Raw genomic sequence first — 15,876 nt, 5'->3', positions numbered from 1 at the left:
TTGGCGTCCCTGTTGAGGCTGTCAGCAAGACAGATCGTTGTAGATTTGCAATTGTTATTTTTGGTATGTGGATGCCCGCCCCTGGGGAACTCAGCTGAGGCACAACTCAGCCAATGGGTGGGAATCACTACTGAGCTGGGCTTCACTTTAGCCTGAGCTAGAAGGCAAAAAGCTCCATATCCCGTGCCCATCCCAGCCCCCTTGACAACACTGTCAGATCCCACTTACTGCCATGTATGGTCTGCACCCAGCATCTCTTGTTTTTGCAATGGAGTCCACAAGTTGTCCACTAATGCCAAAGTCACAGAGTTTAATATTCCCATTTCTGTCCAGAAGAATATTGGAAGGTTTGATGTCTGTGAGTGAAAGAAAGAGAGAAACAGGTAAGTCGTGCCTGGAGATCTCGATATCAACAGCCAGATGGCTGTGCAGTGACAGACACAGACATCAGAAAATCAGAGCCAAGGTTGAACGCTCAGTGTCAACTCTGCCTCTTTAACATTTATGTTCAATGGTGATGTCATCACATATTTCCCAAACGCAGTAGCTATCACTATCTCATAGCCCATCACAGAGATGTCTGGCAGTTTATGTTGGGATCGGTGGCTGGGAAAGTAGGAGGAGATACAGAGACTGTCTTGGTTCTGAAGTTCCTTCTGAAGACGCCTCATTAATCACCGTGTTTGGCTCTTAATTAGCAAAAAAAAACCTGTTTAGTGGCAGCTAAGGTTGTGGCAGGCCACATCCTGGGTTTTTTACAGCATGTGTACAAGAGGGCTGCACGCTTCACAGCGAACATAGGCTGACCAGTACACGCCCAGAGAGGGGGTCTCACGGCAGCTGGGGCTGTGACTGCCAGCTCAGACAGACATACCCTGCCAGCTTTGATCAAGCTTGTGCACTAAAACAGCAATGTAGCCGTGGCGGCACATGCCCATACCGCAGTGACTACACTTCTATTTTTACTGCATCAGCTCATTCAAAGCTAGTGTGTGTATGTCTAATCAAGCCGGAAATTACACGTCCAACTCCAGTGTAGGTGTATCCACAATGAGCAGCAGTCCTGCTGCCCTGATCCCTTCCCATCCCCACTTGGTCCCTGCCTTTCCCAAGACTTGCTACTTCCATTTTGCCTTTTACTCCCCCACGTACCCAGGCTACCATTGTTCTCCATCCCTGCCCCTCTCCCACGCTAAAATCCTGCTCTGTACCGTGGTCATCTCTCCCCTGGACTCCCACAGACACTTTCTCCATGGCTTCACGCTCCCTCAGCCCAGCCAAAGGGCTGCTCAAATCCCCTTCCTACCCTGTTACTCTGCTCAGGTCACTCACTTCTTCGGCTCTCTGCACTGCCCTCCCCGCACCTCCTGCATCAAAGTCACGCTTCTCCTTCTCTGCAAGGCCTTAAACAGTTCCCCTGCAGCCTGCACCTTCTCCTGCTCTCCTCTCTCTGTCCCAGCCTCCTCACAACATCCTCCTTTGTAGCCTTCTCCACATCACCTGCACGCTGCCTCCCATGCCTCCCCTTCGGAGTGGAACAGTTTCCCCTCTTCCCATGTGTAACAGGACCTCCCACTACTTCACATCCCTCCCCAGAGCTCACTCCTCGCAACAGTGACCTCTGTGAGATCCCTACACAGCCCCTGGTGTGCACTGTGAATCTGGACTCTTCCAGCTGGGTCTCAACTAGCGTTTAAACTCCTTGGGGAAGGGTCTGTTTTCTTGTGTGCCAGCTACAGCTTCCCCAATGCAATTCTGCAATGCAGTTACAAACATCTCTGGCATTGTGAAACCGAAAACATTTGTTGCTTACAGATGGGTCACCTGTGTTTCAGACAGACAAACAAACATGCTGAAAAATGCCATCAAATTGAGAGTAGGGCCTCGAGTCACTCAGTCAACTAACACACTATCTCACTGTAAATTCCTACTGGGAAAAAGGTGCAGGACGTTTTTACCGCAGTAACCAAGTAAGGTCAACACTATGAACCCCACTCAGAGGCTGGTTTTGCTACACAATACTAGGACAATATTAGGCAGCAAACAGAGGACAGGCAAACAGAGGGAGTTTGTCGGGGGGGAGTTCCCACAGAGTTTTTTTGGCTTTCAGGCTTCTGTGAGCAGTAAATACAACATCGCATAGGCTCTTAGAAGGAAGATAATATGGATAGTGAGCGATCAGCTGTTGTGACCTGCATGTACCATGGATGTACCATGTTTGTCTTTCTCCCAGAGAACAGAAGCAACTTCATCTGTACGAAGTGCAAGCTGGTCTCCATATTGGAGGGGAAAGTTAAAGGACTAGAGACCCAAGTACAACCTTGCATTGCATAAGAGAAAATGAAGACTTTCTGGATAGAAGTTTGCATTTGGTTCTGCAGGCACAGCATGCTGAAGAATCAGAGAGGGCAGTGCAGAACAGTGAAGAAAACTGGTAGCATGTGACCTCCAGAAGAAGAAAAAGGAAAACCCATGTATCCCCAATGCAGATAGTGGTAAGAAACCATTTTTAGGCTCTCTGCACAGGTACTACGGTGGAGAATGGTTTGGAAGAATCATCTGAGGGAAGGGATCAGAAGGAGACCCCACCAACCAGAAGGCATGTGATGTATTGTCCTTGCGATTGGTGTTGCACAACCTCCACTCCCAAGAGGGGAAGATTCGTGGTGGTGGTCAGGACTCCCTCCTAAGGGGCATGGAGTCATCCATCTGCCGTCCAGAACAAGAGACTTGAGAAGTGTGCTGCGTGCCTGAAGCTAGAATTCAAGATGTGATGGGAATGTCTGCCGAGACTGATCAAGCCCTCAGACCGCTACCCCTTCCTACTTCTCCACGTGGGCACCAATTATACTGCCAAGAATGGCCTTGAGTGGGTTACTGCAGACTATGTGGTTCTGAGAAGAAGGATAAAGAAGTTTGAGGAATAAGTCATGTTCTCGTCCATCCTCCCTGTTTAAGGAAAAGGGCCAGGTAGGGACCATTGAATTGTGGAGGTAAATGCATGGTTGCGCAGGTGGTGTCGGAGGGAGGGCTTTGGATTCTTCGACCATAAGATGTTGTTCCAGGAAGAAGGATTGCTAGGAAGAGATGGGATCCACCTAATGAAGAGAGGGAAGAGCATCTTCGCAGGCAGGCTTGTTATCCTAGCGAGGAGCGCTTTAAACTAGGTTTGCCGGGGGGTGGTGACCTAAGCCCACAGGTAAGTGATGAAGTGGGATACCGGGTGGAAACACAAGGAGGAGGGTGCAACAGAGAGAGGCCTCCTGATCCATTCTGAGAAAGCAGGACAATTGGCTAGTTATCTTAGGTGCCTGTACACGAACGCAAGAAGCCTGGGAAACAAGCAGTAAGAATTGGAAACCCTGGGACAGTCAAGTAACTATGATGTGACTGGAATAACAGAGACTTGGTGGGATATCTCACATGACTGGAGCACTGTCATGAATGGGTATAAACTGTTCAGGAAGGACAGGTGGGGGAGAAAAGGTGGAGGAGTTGCACTGTCTATAAGAGAGCAGTATGATTGCTGAGAGCTCCAGCATGAAACTGGAGAAAAGCCTGTTGAGAGTCTTTGGGCTAAGTTTAGAGGTGAGAGCAACAAGGGTGATGTCGTGGTGGGCGTCTGCTACAGACCACCAGACCAGGAGGATGAGGTAGACAAGGCTTTCTTTGGACAAGTAACAGAAGTTTCCAGATCACAGGCCTTGGTTCTCATGTGGAACTTCAATCATCCTAACATGTGCTGGGAAAGCAATAAAGCAGTGTACAGACAATCCAGGAAGTTTCTGGGGACAACTTCCTGGTGTAAGTGTTGGAGAAACCAACAAGGGGCCGTGCTCCTCTTGACCTGCTGCTCATAAACAGGGAAGAACTGGAAGGGAAAGTAGAAGTGGGTGGCAACCTGAGCAGCAGTGACCATGAGATGGTCGAGTTTGGGATCCTGACAAAAGGAAGAAAGGACAGCAGCAGAATATGGACCCTGGACTTCAGAAAAGCAGACTTTGACTCCCTCATGGACTGACAGGCAGGATCCTCAGGGAGGCTAATATGAGGGGGAAATGAATCCACGAGAGCTGGCTGTATTTTAAAGAAGCCTTACTGAGGGCACAGGAACAAACTATCCCGATGTGCAGAAAGAATAATAAATATAGCAGGTGACCAGCTGGGCTTAACAGTGAAATCTTTGGTGAGCTTACATACAAAAAGAAAGCTTACAAAAAGTGGAAACTTGGACAGATGACTAGGGAGGAGTATAAAAATATTACTCGAGCATGCAGGAGTGTAATCAAGAAGGCCAAAGCACAGTTGGAGTTGCAGCTAGAAGGCATGTGAAGGATAACAACAAGAATTTTTAAAGGTATGTTTGCAACAAGAAGAAGGTCAGGAAAAGTGTTGGACCCTTAATGAATGAGGGAGGCAACCTAGTGACAGATGATGTGGAAGAAGCTGAAGGACTCAATGCTTTTTTTGCCTCGGTCTTCAAAGACAAAGTCAGTTCCCAAACTGCTGCACTGGGCAGCACAGTATGGGGAGGAGGTGAGCAGCCCTTAGTGGTGAAAGGACAGGTTAAGGACTATTTAGAAAAGCTGGACATGCACAAGTCCATGGGTCCAGATCTAATTCATCCGAGGGTACCGAGGGAGTTGGCTGATGTGATTGTGGAGCCATTGGCCATTATCTTTGAAAACTTGCAGCAATTGGGGGAGGTCCTGGACAACTGAAAAAAGGCAAACATAGAGACCATCTTTTAAAAAGGGAAGAAAGAGAATCAGGGGAACTACAGACTGGTGAGCCTCACTTCAGTCCCCAGAAAAATCATGGAGCACGTCCTCAAAAGAATCCATTTTGAAGTACTTGGAGGAGAGGAAGGTGATCAGGAACAGTCAACTTGGATTCATCAAGGGCAAGTCATGCCTGACCAACCTGATTGCCTTCTGTGATGAGATAACTGGCTCTTCGGACATGGGGAAAGCAGTCCTTGACTTTAGAAAAGCTTTTGATGTGGTCTCCTACAGTATTCTTGCCAGCAAGTTAAAAAAGTATGGATTGGATGAATGGACTATAAGGTGGATAGAAAGCTGGCAAGATCATCTGGCTCAACGGGTAGTGATATCTGGCTCGATATCTAGTTGGCAGCTGGTATCAAGTGGAGTGCCCCTGGGGTTGGTCCTGGGGCAGGTTTTGTTCAACATCTTTATTAATGATCTGGATGATGGGATGGATTGCACCCTCAGCAAGTTCGTGGATGACAGATTAGTATCATATAATTTGTAAAACACTATGGTTCTGTATAGATGTATGTTCTCATTATCTGCATTTACACACTTCAGATGTTAAGGGAGAATGGAAAAATGACTGAAACCTTCACAAACAAAATATTATGGATTTAAAGTATTGATTTGATATATTTATAAAACTAATTTTAATTATAATTCACAATGATACTTTTACTTAAAATATGGACTAACCATGAAATTCTGTGAAATTAATTTTTTGTAGATAAGAGGGAAAATAACTGATAATTTCTTTGCAGAAGAGAAACCTACAAACTTACCTCTGTGAATGATTTTCAAGTTTTCTTTTAAGTGGTTTAGTGCTTTCACAGTCTAGGAGAAAAGAGGAGATTTTATGGATGAAAAATAAGATACTGCAATGAGATTCCTCTGACTATTAAACTATTTGGGCAACATGAGCCAGAACAATAAATATTAAACAATATGAGCCACAACAATAAACAGGAACCTTGAGTGTCTGAAGGGAAACAATGTAAAGTAAAGACCTCTATATCTGTCATCATCATATAAATTTTGACAGGTCTCCACACGCCTTTTCCACACCCACTCTCCAATCTCATTTTTGGACATATACATTTTTGCAATAGTGCCCATTTTGAATTTTTATGGGGAGCATTAGGACTGCCTATGTGTGTGCATTTACAGCCATTGTAAAGATTTTAAGAAAAAAATAGGCTTTTTACACATTTTAAATAAAGTTTAGTAAACAGAGGAATAAAGTGTTAAGATGTAAATATGTTAATAGGTCTTTTTGTATATTGCATGTATTTTTTTTTGAAAAAGAGGCATTAAATATTAGAAAGAGAACATGCATTTTTAGAAAAGAATGTTATGCACGTAGGTTGTTTGAAATATAGGTATTAAATATTAGTAACAGAACATGTGTTTTAGAGAAAATAAGGTGGGGTGGGTTTTAATATAACACAAAGTGAGAGAGGCCGTAGAACAGCCAATAAAAGCAAAAGCTGTTCAGCCTGTTACATAAACAAAAAGAAAATAAACTCAGATAAACTGCAGAAAAATTTTAAAACAACAGGAAAGGAAGAAAGCCTGTGTCACTGACCAAGAGGGAGAGGGAGAAGAAAGGCACTTATCCCAGCAGCTGCCAACAGTCAGCCAGTAATTCCAGAACAGTCAGTCTTGAACAACCTATGCCTCTTGGCTAAGCCAATCAGAAACTATTCTTTAGACAAGTCATAGAATTGTATTTTCCTCAACCAATTATAATGTCCCAGGAGGCGTGGCTTTTGACAGCTGTCTGTTTAGGTATAGAAGCCTTTACTACTCACTCCCCACCTTAGCTCTGCTATTATAAATGATTTTGCAACACAGTGGGAAAGTGGTACTTTGCAAAGGCTAGTGGGGAACTGTGGTATGCAGGAAGAAAGCAGGACAGTATGGTTAAGAGCTAACATGGGGGCTAGACAACCTGTCCCTGTGCACCTCTGTCTACCTATCAGTTATGCGCTCACAGAGGGAAGAACCCAACACTCAGAACATTGTTAAAAAAATCTTCCTCATCTCAGTCTGTGGGGCTAGTGAGGGAGGAGAATTTAGGAGGTAGTTCAATGTGCCCATAGAAAACCAATCTAAACCAAATCAAAACTAAACACAACCAACAACACACCTTCCTTCCTGATGTAACCTCGGGCTTTATGGTAATAACAGGCTAGAGGAGGGATGGTGAACTTTGTATATGCTGCTCTCCCCTGCTACAGAGGAACAGTCAGAGAGGTATTTTAGTTCAGTTTTCACACTTCAGTTCCTTGGGCCCACACTTAAACCTGTGTTAGGCACCTCTAAATACAGATTTATGGGCCTAATTTTAGTTACCCAAATCTGAAAATTGGCTGGAGGAAAAACTACACACAGTCAGAACTACGATCTCACCTGAAATGCCAGAGGGCTGCAGTGCCAACAGCCACTGAGGCAGCAGGCTGCAATTCAGTCACCCTTTGAAAAAGGTGGGTTTTGGCACTAGTGGTGGAATGGCACTTTACTTACAAACTTCTGGTGCTACTGATGTCACTTTGATCTCTCAACTTTTCCATACCCCAACCCCCTTCCCTCAAGTACACACAAGACAATACTCTTGAGTAATGTGGATCATATGGGCATGTTAACAATCTGTCTGTCAAGCTATTTCTCTCAGTGTGGCTAATGAGGAACCTATTCCGACATTTCCAAAAGACAGGTCAGTAGAGCCCTTCAAATTTGCACATATCCGCAAACCATGTTTGTGGATGGTGGATTGGATGCGGATACAAATTTTGCATCCACACAGGGCTGTAGGGGTCAGGTCCAGCTAACTGCTACGATATTTCATGCATGCAGCTCCTGTTACCTACGTTCTTATTCAGCAGCATCCAAGGACCTAACAAAATGATGATGCATATACATAGTGTTCTGTCACTGTCCCCTGTTCTGCATGGCCTGTACCTTGGCACGTGTGTGTGGGGCGGGAGTTGGGGTGGGTTGTTTTTCCTTGTGTCACTGTTCTGTGCCTCTCTTGTGGAAGACTGTTTGAAGAAGCCAGTTGTGTAATTGGCTGAGGTTCACTGACCTCCTGATTCCATTCAAATGAAGCATCAGTGCTCCTGGACCACAGGGAAAAATTCAGAAGTTGCCAGCTGTTCCATGCAGTCAGCACGCCTCACACTGTGCCCACAAAGCAAGTGATGGGCATTAACGGTTCTATACAGAAATCTAACCATTGCTAGGGGTACTAAGAAGAAACTGTTCTCACTCTATAGCAATAGGTGAAATGGAGTCTGTGTTGTCCACTCAGTATTGGCCATCCCTCCAAAAGCTACAAACAAGTCCCAGTGCCCCTACACTGACAGGCTGGCTCTGGGGACAAGGAGATCCGGAGCTATCTTGCCTTAAACTCACAAGTGTCAAACACAGCTCCAAAAGCCTAACTTATTTTTGAGAATTTGCAGTAAAGATAGCAGAACAGACAAAAACCTATGAGCTGGACACCCAGTGCCAGTCCCAGTATTGCATGGACACACCCCATCACTTCTACTCTGCCCAGGACCGGTCTTCCCTTTGATTTTGGCAATAACTTTTCACTCCAAAGTTTACTGACATGGAGAATGTAACCAGGTGCAGACTCTTACGTGTTCTGAAACTGCCTGATTAAAACACCCAAAGGTCAGGTTTTTCTCATGTCTCGGTGGCCAGTGGAGGTGGAAGAAATAGTCACAAGAAAATACAAAATGCCTGAAATTTGGATATTATGTATTTCATTGAAGATTCAAAATCCATCCCATTTCTTTATGAAACTCTGGGCATAAAATACGATCATAGACACAAAAATATTTTCACTTCAAAAACTTGCACTTTTTCATCATTTTTTTTCTAAATTACCATTTTAATGAATTCCGGATGCACTGAAAAACAAGGGAGCAGCATGAAAAAACGGCAAACCAGAAGAATTTGTCTCTCTGTTGGCCCTGCCCAGAACAAGAGCCTCCTGCCAGGCAATGAACCAGCTTAGGCTAGTGCCATCTGTTAATGTGACAATCTGGAGGGAGAGTTACTGGAATGCCAATGAACCAGAACCAAAAGATGGCCTTTGGATTCAGCTTGAATTTCAGGCAAAAGATTCTGGGGTGTCTTTATTCACTGAGGCCTCTCCCTCCAGGGCTGCTGGCTGCTTCTCCACCAAGTAATGAAGTTAACATAATAATAAAGCAATGGTAAAGCCAGAACCATAAAGATTTTACAGAATGCAAATAAACCAGAGGGAACGGGGCTAAAAAGTCAAAAGCTTAAACTTTTTAAATGATCTTTAAAAATGTACAAAAAGGGAGCAGCAAAATCTAAATACTTACAGCTAAAGTGATTTTGCCTAAGATTTCTTCTGGAATAACATCATCTAATACACTATATACATATTTGTAAAACTTATCAAACGAGGTAGACATGAGCTCCATACAGATCCAACAGTCACCCTAAAAAAAGAACAAACATATGTCACGGTAAGATAATACATAAGAATCAACAGAATGCAGAGACCCTTTGAATCTGATCGAGACTAACAGACAACATTTATTATGCTCCAATAGTCTGGCCCATGGGGGTGCTGAAGCCATGTTGAAGAACCTTGGGTGCACATACTAACGTGTACAGTGAAAGGAAAGACAACCTGGCCCTACTAGAAGAAAGAGAAGACCACAGGGAGAAGAGGCATCTCATGCCCTCCTGTGTGTAAGATGCCAGGTCATTGGAAATGGAATTGGCTGCTAAAGCCCAGGTCTGAGTCACTTTCCATGATTTATATCATTTTATTTAAAAGATGTAAAGGCTAAAAATCAAATTACACAGAACATAGAACCCCAAATAAAATATTCAAACCCAGAACTGAAGCAAACCTCCATGAGAGATTAATATCCCCTCATTTCAAACAGTGCCCCTGCTAATACTGAGAGACTAGTTCTCTATAAAGGTGATTTGCAAAGGGTTTCATATTTTATATTTGCATTCATTATATCCAATTCAGTGGTAAAGGCAGAATGTAACCTTAAATGTGTTACACAAGTGTGGATTCCACAGCTACCAGAGAAACTAAGAATATGAGGCTGAGCATTTTACTAAGTTATAGCACAACTTTTAAGTTATTTAAAATTGATTTTTTTAAAATGATGACATTTTAAATCATGATTAAATTAGACTATTTCACTGGAACAAAAAGTTCAAAAATCTACCAACTCTCAGTCCAAACTAAGGGCTATTGTTCCAAAGTCTTCTGTGCTAACTGTTATGGATGGCAAATGGCTTAATTTGAGCTGTTTATGGTGGATTTTGGCATCCTGAGGCATGTCTTCATTGTTGGAAATATAGGTATTATACAGGATCGGCATTTTGCCCAATGGCAGCGCTGCATTCTTGAACTTAAACACGTTTTAGCGTAATTAATAATGTAAGCATGTGGGCCTAAAATATCAAATGGTTCTAGAGCTCAAACAACTAGTCTTTTTAATTCTGGTTGACCCATGCCCAGAGCAGATGTCTGAAGGGGCAGAGGCAGAGCACCGACAAGGCAAACTCTTCAGAAAAGCAGTTCATAAGGCTGGCTGCGCTGAGTTCAGAATTAAAAGCTGAGTGATTGAGTCTATGCTTGTAAGTGTTGTACATTGCTGTTTCAAACGGGTACTGCAATGTCTATACCTACCATCACAGTTTTGAGACCTTGGGTCCATGACTGACAATTCAGAGTCTTGGGAGTGTGTGATTATGAATAAGGTACAGATTTTTGATACAAGTCAATTATAGTCCAACAAATGTAGGAGATTCCTCCAAAGAAGTCTTCTCAGCTCTGTGATAGATTTTTCTTGATTAGACATCATAAAAGGTCTTGCTTGCTAATACATAGGGAGTTGTTTAAGAGAAGACTAGAACTTTTCTTTAAGTAATTGAAAACTCATTGTTTTCTCTGAGGAGAAAAAAAAATATCCTGTTATAACTCTTTCACTCCTATTTCACAGAGCTGTGGCCATGTTCACCTGGAGATAAATCCCAGGAGTCCTAGAGGGAATTTCGAATCTATGTCTAGGTGTTAATAACTTTCATGAAGATTCACAGATTTGAAGGCCAGAAGAGACCATTGTGATTATCTCCTGCATAAACAGGCCAGAAGCTTTGCCCAGTAATTCCTACATTAAGCCTGTAACTTCTGGTTAGCTAGAGCAGATTTGCCTAGAGCATATTCCAAGATATCCAATGTTAAAGCCTTTTAAATGATGGGGAATCCACCACAACGCTCGATATGCTATTCCAATGGTTCAATAGGTCCAATGATTAATTACTCTGACATAACTTTGTGCTTTTTTCCAGTCTAAATTTGTCTAGCTTCAGCTTTCAGCCACTGGATCTCATGCTTCCTTTGTCTGATAGATTAAGGAGCCCTCTTCTACTAGAAATCTGCTTCTGAGAGTGGTTGTTATGATGTGGTGATGCAAAACTAGTTAGGTAAGCTTCAAGATGTAACAGGGTGGTCCATGCCTTTAAAGACCAGAGGGCCTAAAGCCAGCCAGCCCTGTCTGATTATTAAACTCAGTTGGGAAGGGGTCAGGCAATGCCTATAAAGAGACGAGTCAATTGTAGACATTGGGATGACTTATGCCTTGTCCTGACGAATTTTCCCCATGACCTGAGATGGGAGCAGTAAGTGAGGAAGGCATAGTTCAGATGGTCTCACCACCGAAGAAGTAGAGCATTAGCCTGTCAGTTATGCCTTAGGGCTCCTCTGGAGTACTATATATTGCACTTTCTGTTCATTTGAGAAGTGAACAGGTCCATTGTGGGGGTTCCCCATACAGCAAAAGTGGTAAACAATACTTTTGTTGTATGATCCTTAGTGAAGTGTCTGCTGAGGAAGTCCACCAGCACATTTTGATTCCCTGGATGATTTGATTCCAGAGCGGCTGCTTTTGAACGCAAGGGAATGGATCTTGTTCCCCTCTGCTTACTGAGTAAAAGACAGTTGTCACATTGTTCGATATTATGAAGATATGGGGACCTTGAATTAATGGGAGAAAGGCCTTGCGAGTCTCTCAGACCGCCACAATTCCAGTACGTGGATGTGTCTCGAGATGTCCAAGTGCCTTGAGCTGTGCGACTGTCCATGTAAGCTCCCCAGTCTAAAAGGGAGGCATCTGTAAAGATCGTATTGACTGGTACCTGTGGGGATTCTGCTATTTTGATGGCTACTATGGCATTCACGGACTGTTGGTTTGGTGAGTGCACTGTTTGAAGCCACACTTGTAGACAATGAAGATGGAGTCTGGCAAATGGCGTGACATAAGTACATAAAGCCATATGTCTCAGGAGAAAAGGGTGTTCAAGTATTGCTCTTGACCCTATCGATGAGGTTATTCATCACTTGGAACCTATCAACTGGCAGAAAAGACCTTGCTGTGACTGAATTTAGGAATGCTCTGATGAAATCTAAAGTCTGTGTTGGAGTGAGCACAGACTTTTCCAAGTTTATACTGACCCCTAGGAAAGACAGAAGTTGAAGCCTTGATGAAGTCGACTTGTAGGCTTCTTGGCAACCAGAAGCCAGTTTTTGAGACAGGGGAACATGGTGAAGCCACAACACCTGATATGGACTGCTACTACCAAGATGACCTTAGTAAAAACCCTTGAAAGCAAGGCAAAATAGGAACATGCTATATTGAAAATATTCAGGGCCATCGTGAATCTAAAAAATGTCTGTGAGCAGGGTGAATGTCTACATGGAAGCATACTTCCTTCATATTGAGAGCTGTAAAGCATATGCCATTTTCCAAAGATAGGATTATAAATGTCAGTGTGATCATGCAAAATTACAGTGTGTGAATAACACAGTTGAGATGATGGAAATTGAGGATGGCTCTCCAGATGCCCTTCTTTTTGGGTACTAGGAAATATGTTGAGTAAAAACCCTTTCCTTGGTACTAAAGAGGTACCCCTTTATTGCTCCCCACTGTAAGAAGGATTGTATTTCTTGTTTGAAAATCTCCTCATGAGAATGGCCACTGAAAAGGTGTGGTGCAGGGAGGTAAATTTGATTGCATAGCCAGGATGGATGATGTTTAGTACCCATTCATCCATTGTCACAGCACTCCAGATGTGGAAAAAGAGTACTATATGACTCCCAAAGGGTGGCTGGGAATCAGTATTTGGTGGTTTGCAGTTCTAGAGCACTTGTCAAAAATATTGTTTAGATGGGGGCTGGGATTGGGGTGATGAGGTTGCCGCAGACAATGTAGGAAATGGGACTTCTGAATCCTTTGCCTCTTACGGGGTAGCTCGTAAGGATGCTGGTGGTAAAATTGTTGAGCCTTGGGTCTAGGCTTGTATGCTTACTTGTGGCATTGTTTGGGGAAGATGTATATATTCCCAGGGAGCAGAGAGTGACCCTAAAGTCCTCTGGAGTGTGCAAGGACTCATCTGTCTTTTGGTTAAAAAAGTGAGTTTCATCAAAAGGCAGGTCCTCGGGATGTTCTTGACCTCTGCGGGAAACCCCGAAGCGTGAAGTCATGATTCACAGCACATCACAATGGCAACAGCACTGCCCTTGAAAATGTATCTGCTGCATCTACCAATGATGCTTCTAATGGATTTCCAAATGGAAGTGTCCCAGCTCCCAGAGACGGAGATGCATCTGTAAGCTCTTCTTGATGGAGAATTCTTGCTGGACTGTACAGCATTTTCCATTTTTGTAAGAGGAGGAAAGGATGGAGTGGGGTGAATCTATTCCTCTCCTTACTTAGTTAAATCTTTTGCCTCAACAGCTGCCACCAGGTTGACCTGCCTCTCAGTTCAGTTAGGAAGTCTTATTCCAGGCCTGGGATAGATGCCTGCATTAGAAATAGGGCCTAGAGCTGACCATTCCAATGTAGATGTGTGCCAGACCTGAGCACCACTGCCAGCAAGCTTTTCCCTCAGTGGTATCTGTCAGGTCGGCTCTAGTGCTCCCTGGAGTTGCGCGCTCACAGCGCCAAGTAGCAGCCCCCTCCATACCTTCTTGCCAGCTAACTCCAACAGAGGGGCAGGGCTGGGGGTTGGAATGGACATGTGCAACACATCTCGAAGAACAACAGTTATGAAAGATCAGTAACCATTTTTTCTTCTTCAAGTGCTTCCTCATATCCATTCCAATGCAGGTGGCTCCCGAGTAGTAGTGCAGGTGGAGGGTTCAGAGTTCACTGACAAGCTGATTGTAACACCACTCGGCCAAATCCAGCATCGTCTCTAGCCTGCTGAGTGATGGCATATCGAGACACAAAAGTGTGAACTGACCACCATGTTGCTGCTCTACAAATGTCCTGTTTAGTAACCTGTGCCACAAATGTAGACGAAGATGCTTGGGCCCTTGTGGAATGTGCCATCAGGGCAGTAGCAGAGACCTTTGCCAGGTTGTAGCATGTGCAAATACAGGAAGTGATCCATGATGAAATTCTCTGGGCTGAGATTGGAAGACCTTCATCCTGTCTGCAATAGCCACAAAATTGAATAATTTTCCAAAATGATTTAGTCCTTTCTATGTAGAAGGCTGGTGCAGGTCTGATGCCCAGTGAGCGAAGCCTCTACTTCTTTCTGTTGGCAAGTGGTTTTGCATAGAAGACCAGGAGGAAGATGTCCTGGTTACTATGGAATTGTGAAACCATTTTTGGAAGGAAGGCTGGATGAAGATGCAGCTGGACCTTGTCCTGGAAGAATACCGTGTACGGAGGTTCTGAAGTGAGAGCCCCAATCTCTGAGACTCTTCCATCTGAAGTAATGGCCACTAGGAAGGCCACCTTCCAGGACAAGTAGAGCAGAGACCACATTGCCAGCAGCTTGAAAGGGGGATCCATGAGCCTCAACAATACCAGGTTGAGATCCCAGGAAGAGACTGCTTGTCATGTCTGTCAAGTTCTTTGAGCAAATGACTACAGATGGTGTTTGAGAATACGGAACAGCTGTTCACTCACAGGTGAAACACCGAGATTGAGGCCAGGTGGACCCTAAAAGATGATGTGGATAGTCCCTGTTGTTTCAGATATAGTAAGTAGTCTAGAATGAATGCTACTGATGATTACCTAGGTGGAACACCCCTGCTGTGCGTGAGGGATATGGCAGGAGTGTGTGTGTGTGAGGAGGAACACCCCTGTTGTGTGTGAGGGATATGGCAGGGTGGGGGGTGAAGAGGCACATCCCTGATGTGTTTGAGGAATAGGTGAGTGTGTGGGTGTGAGGATATGGCAAAGGGCAGGTGAGGAGGAACACTTCTGTTGTGTGTGAGGGATATGGCAGGGGAGAAGGGATGAGGAGGAACACCCCTGCTGTGTGTGAGAGATATGGCGGGGGGGAGTGAGGTGGAACATCTCTGCTGTATGTGACGGATATGGTGGAAGTGTGTGTGTGAGGGATATGTCGGGGCCAGGTGTGTGTGTGTGTGGGGGGGGAGGTGAGGAGGAATACCCCTGCTGTCTGTGAGGGATATGGGGCAGTGGGGGGATGAGGAGGAACACCCTTGCTGTGTGTGAAGGATATGGTGGGATTGTGTGTGCGTTAGGGATATGGCGAGGCCGGGGGCGTGAGGAGGAACACCTGTGCTGTCTGTGAGGGATATGGTGGCATTGGGGGGTGAGAAGGAACACCCCTGCTGCGTGTGAGGGATATGGTGGGGTGGGAGGGATGAGGAGGAATAGCCCTGCTGTGTGTGAGGGATATGGCGGGGGAGGGGAGTGAGGAGGAATATCCCTGCTGTGTGTGAGGGATATGGCAGGGCTAGGCGAGGTTATGGGAAGACTTTTTCCTTCAATCTCTATGAATGGTTGGCAGGGTGGATGTGGTGGGGCAATTCTGGCTCATGTTACTCGCCAGCTGTAAAATGTGCTATTTAATCTCAGTTCCATTGGTTTACTTGCAGTACTATTGTAACTATTTTGGCAAGACGGGGTGATGGCAACGGTAGATCCCAGGTCCCTACTAGGCATGCTGTCTACATTTACTGACACTGGGGTCTGCAGGAGGACAGGCAGGAACCTGGTGGGAGGATGATGCAGTAGGGGGCTCATGATATGGTAGAGAGTGTCACTAAGTC

At 44.7% G+C, this 15,876-nt stretch overlaps 1 protein-coding gene across 9 annotated transcripts in view; it reads right to left on the bottom strand.

Annotated features, from left to right (window-relative positions):
* The window catches only part of MAP2K4 (mitogen-activated protein kinase kinase 4), a 187,177-nt gene that overhangs the window by 43,086 nt on the left and 128,215 nt on the right, over positions 1–15,876 (bottom strand). For all 9 annotated transcript variants that reach the window (XM_030534445.1, XM_030534448.1, XM_030534446.1 and 6 more), the window contains 3 exons: positions 9,134–9,253; positions 5,555–5,606; positions 229–356 (listed from right to left, as the gene is read on the bottom strand). In XM_030534445.1, coding sequence (XP_030390305.1) covers positions 229–356; positions 5,555–5,606; positions 9,134–9,253 — 300 coding nt within the window. The remainder of the gene's footprint in view (positions 1–228; positions 357–5,554; positions 5,607–9,133; positions 9,254–15,876) is intronic.

This window comes from Gopherus evgoodei, chromosome 15 (genome assembly GCF_007399415.2).
Source record: "Gopherus evgoodei ecotype Sinaloan lineage chromosome 15, rGopEvg1_v1.p, whole genome shotgun sequence".
In the NCBI taxonomy this organism is placed as follows: Eukaryota; Metazoa; Chordata; order Testudines; family Testudinidae; genus Gopherus; species Gopherus evgoodei.
Note: the sequence above shows the minus strand (reverse complement) of the source record. Positions and strands in the feature narration are given on the sequence as shown.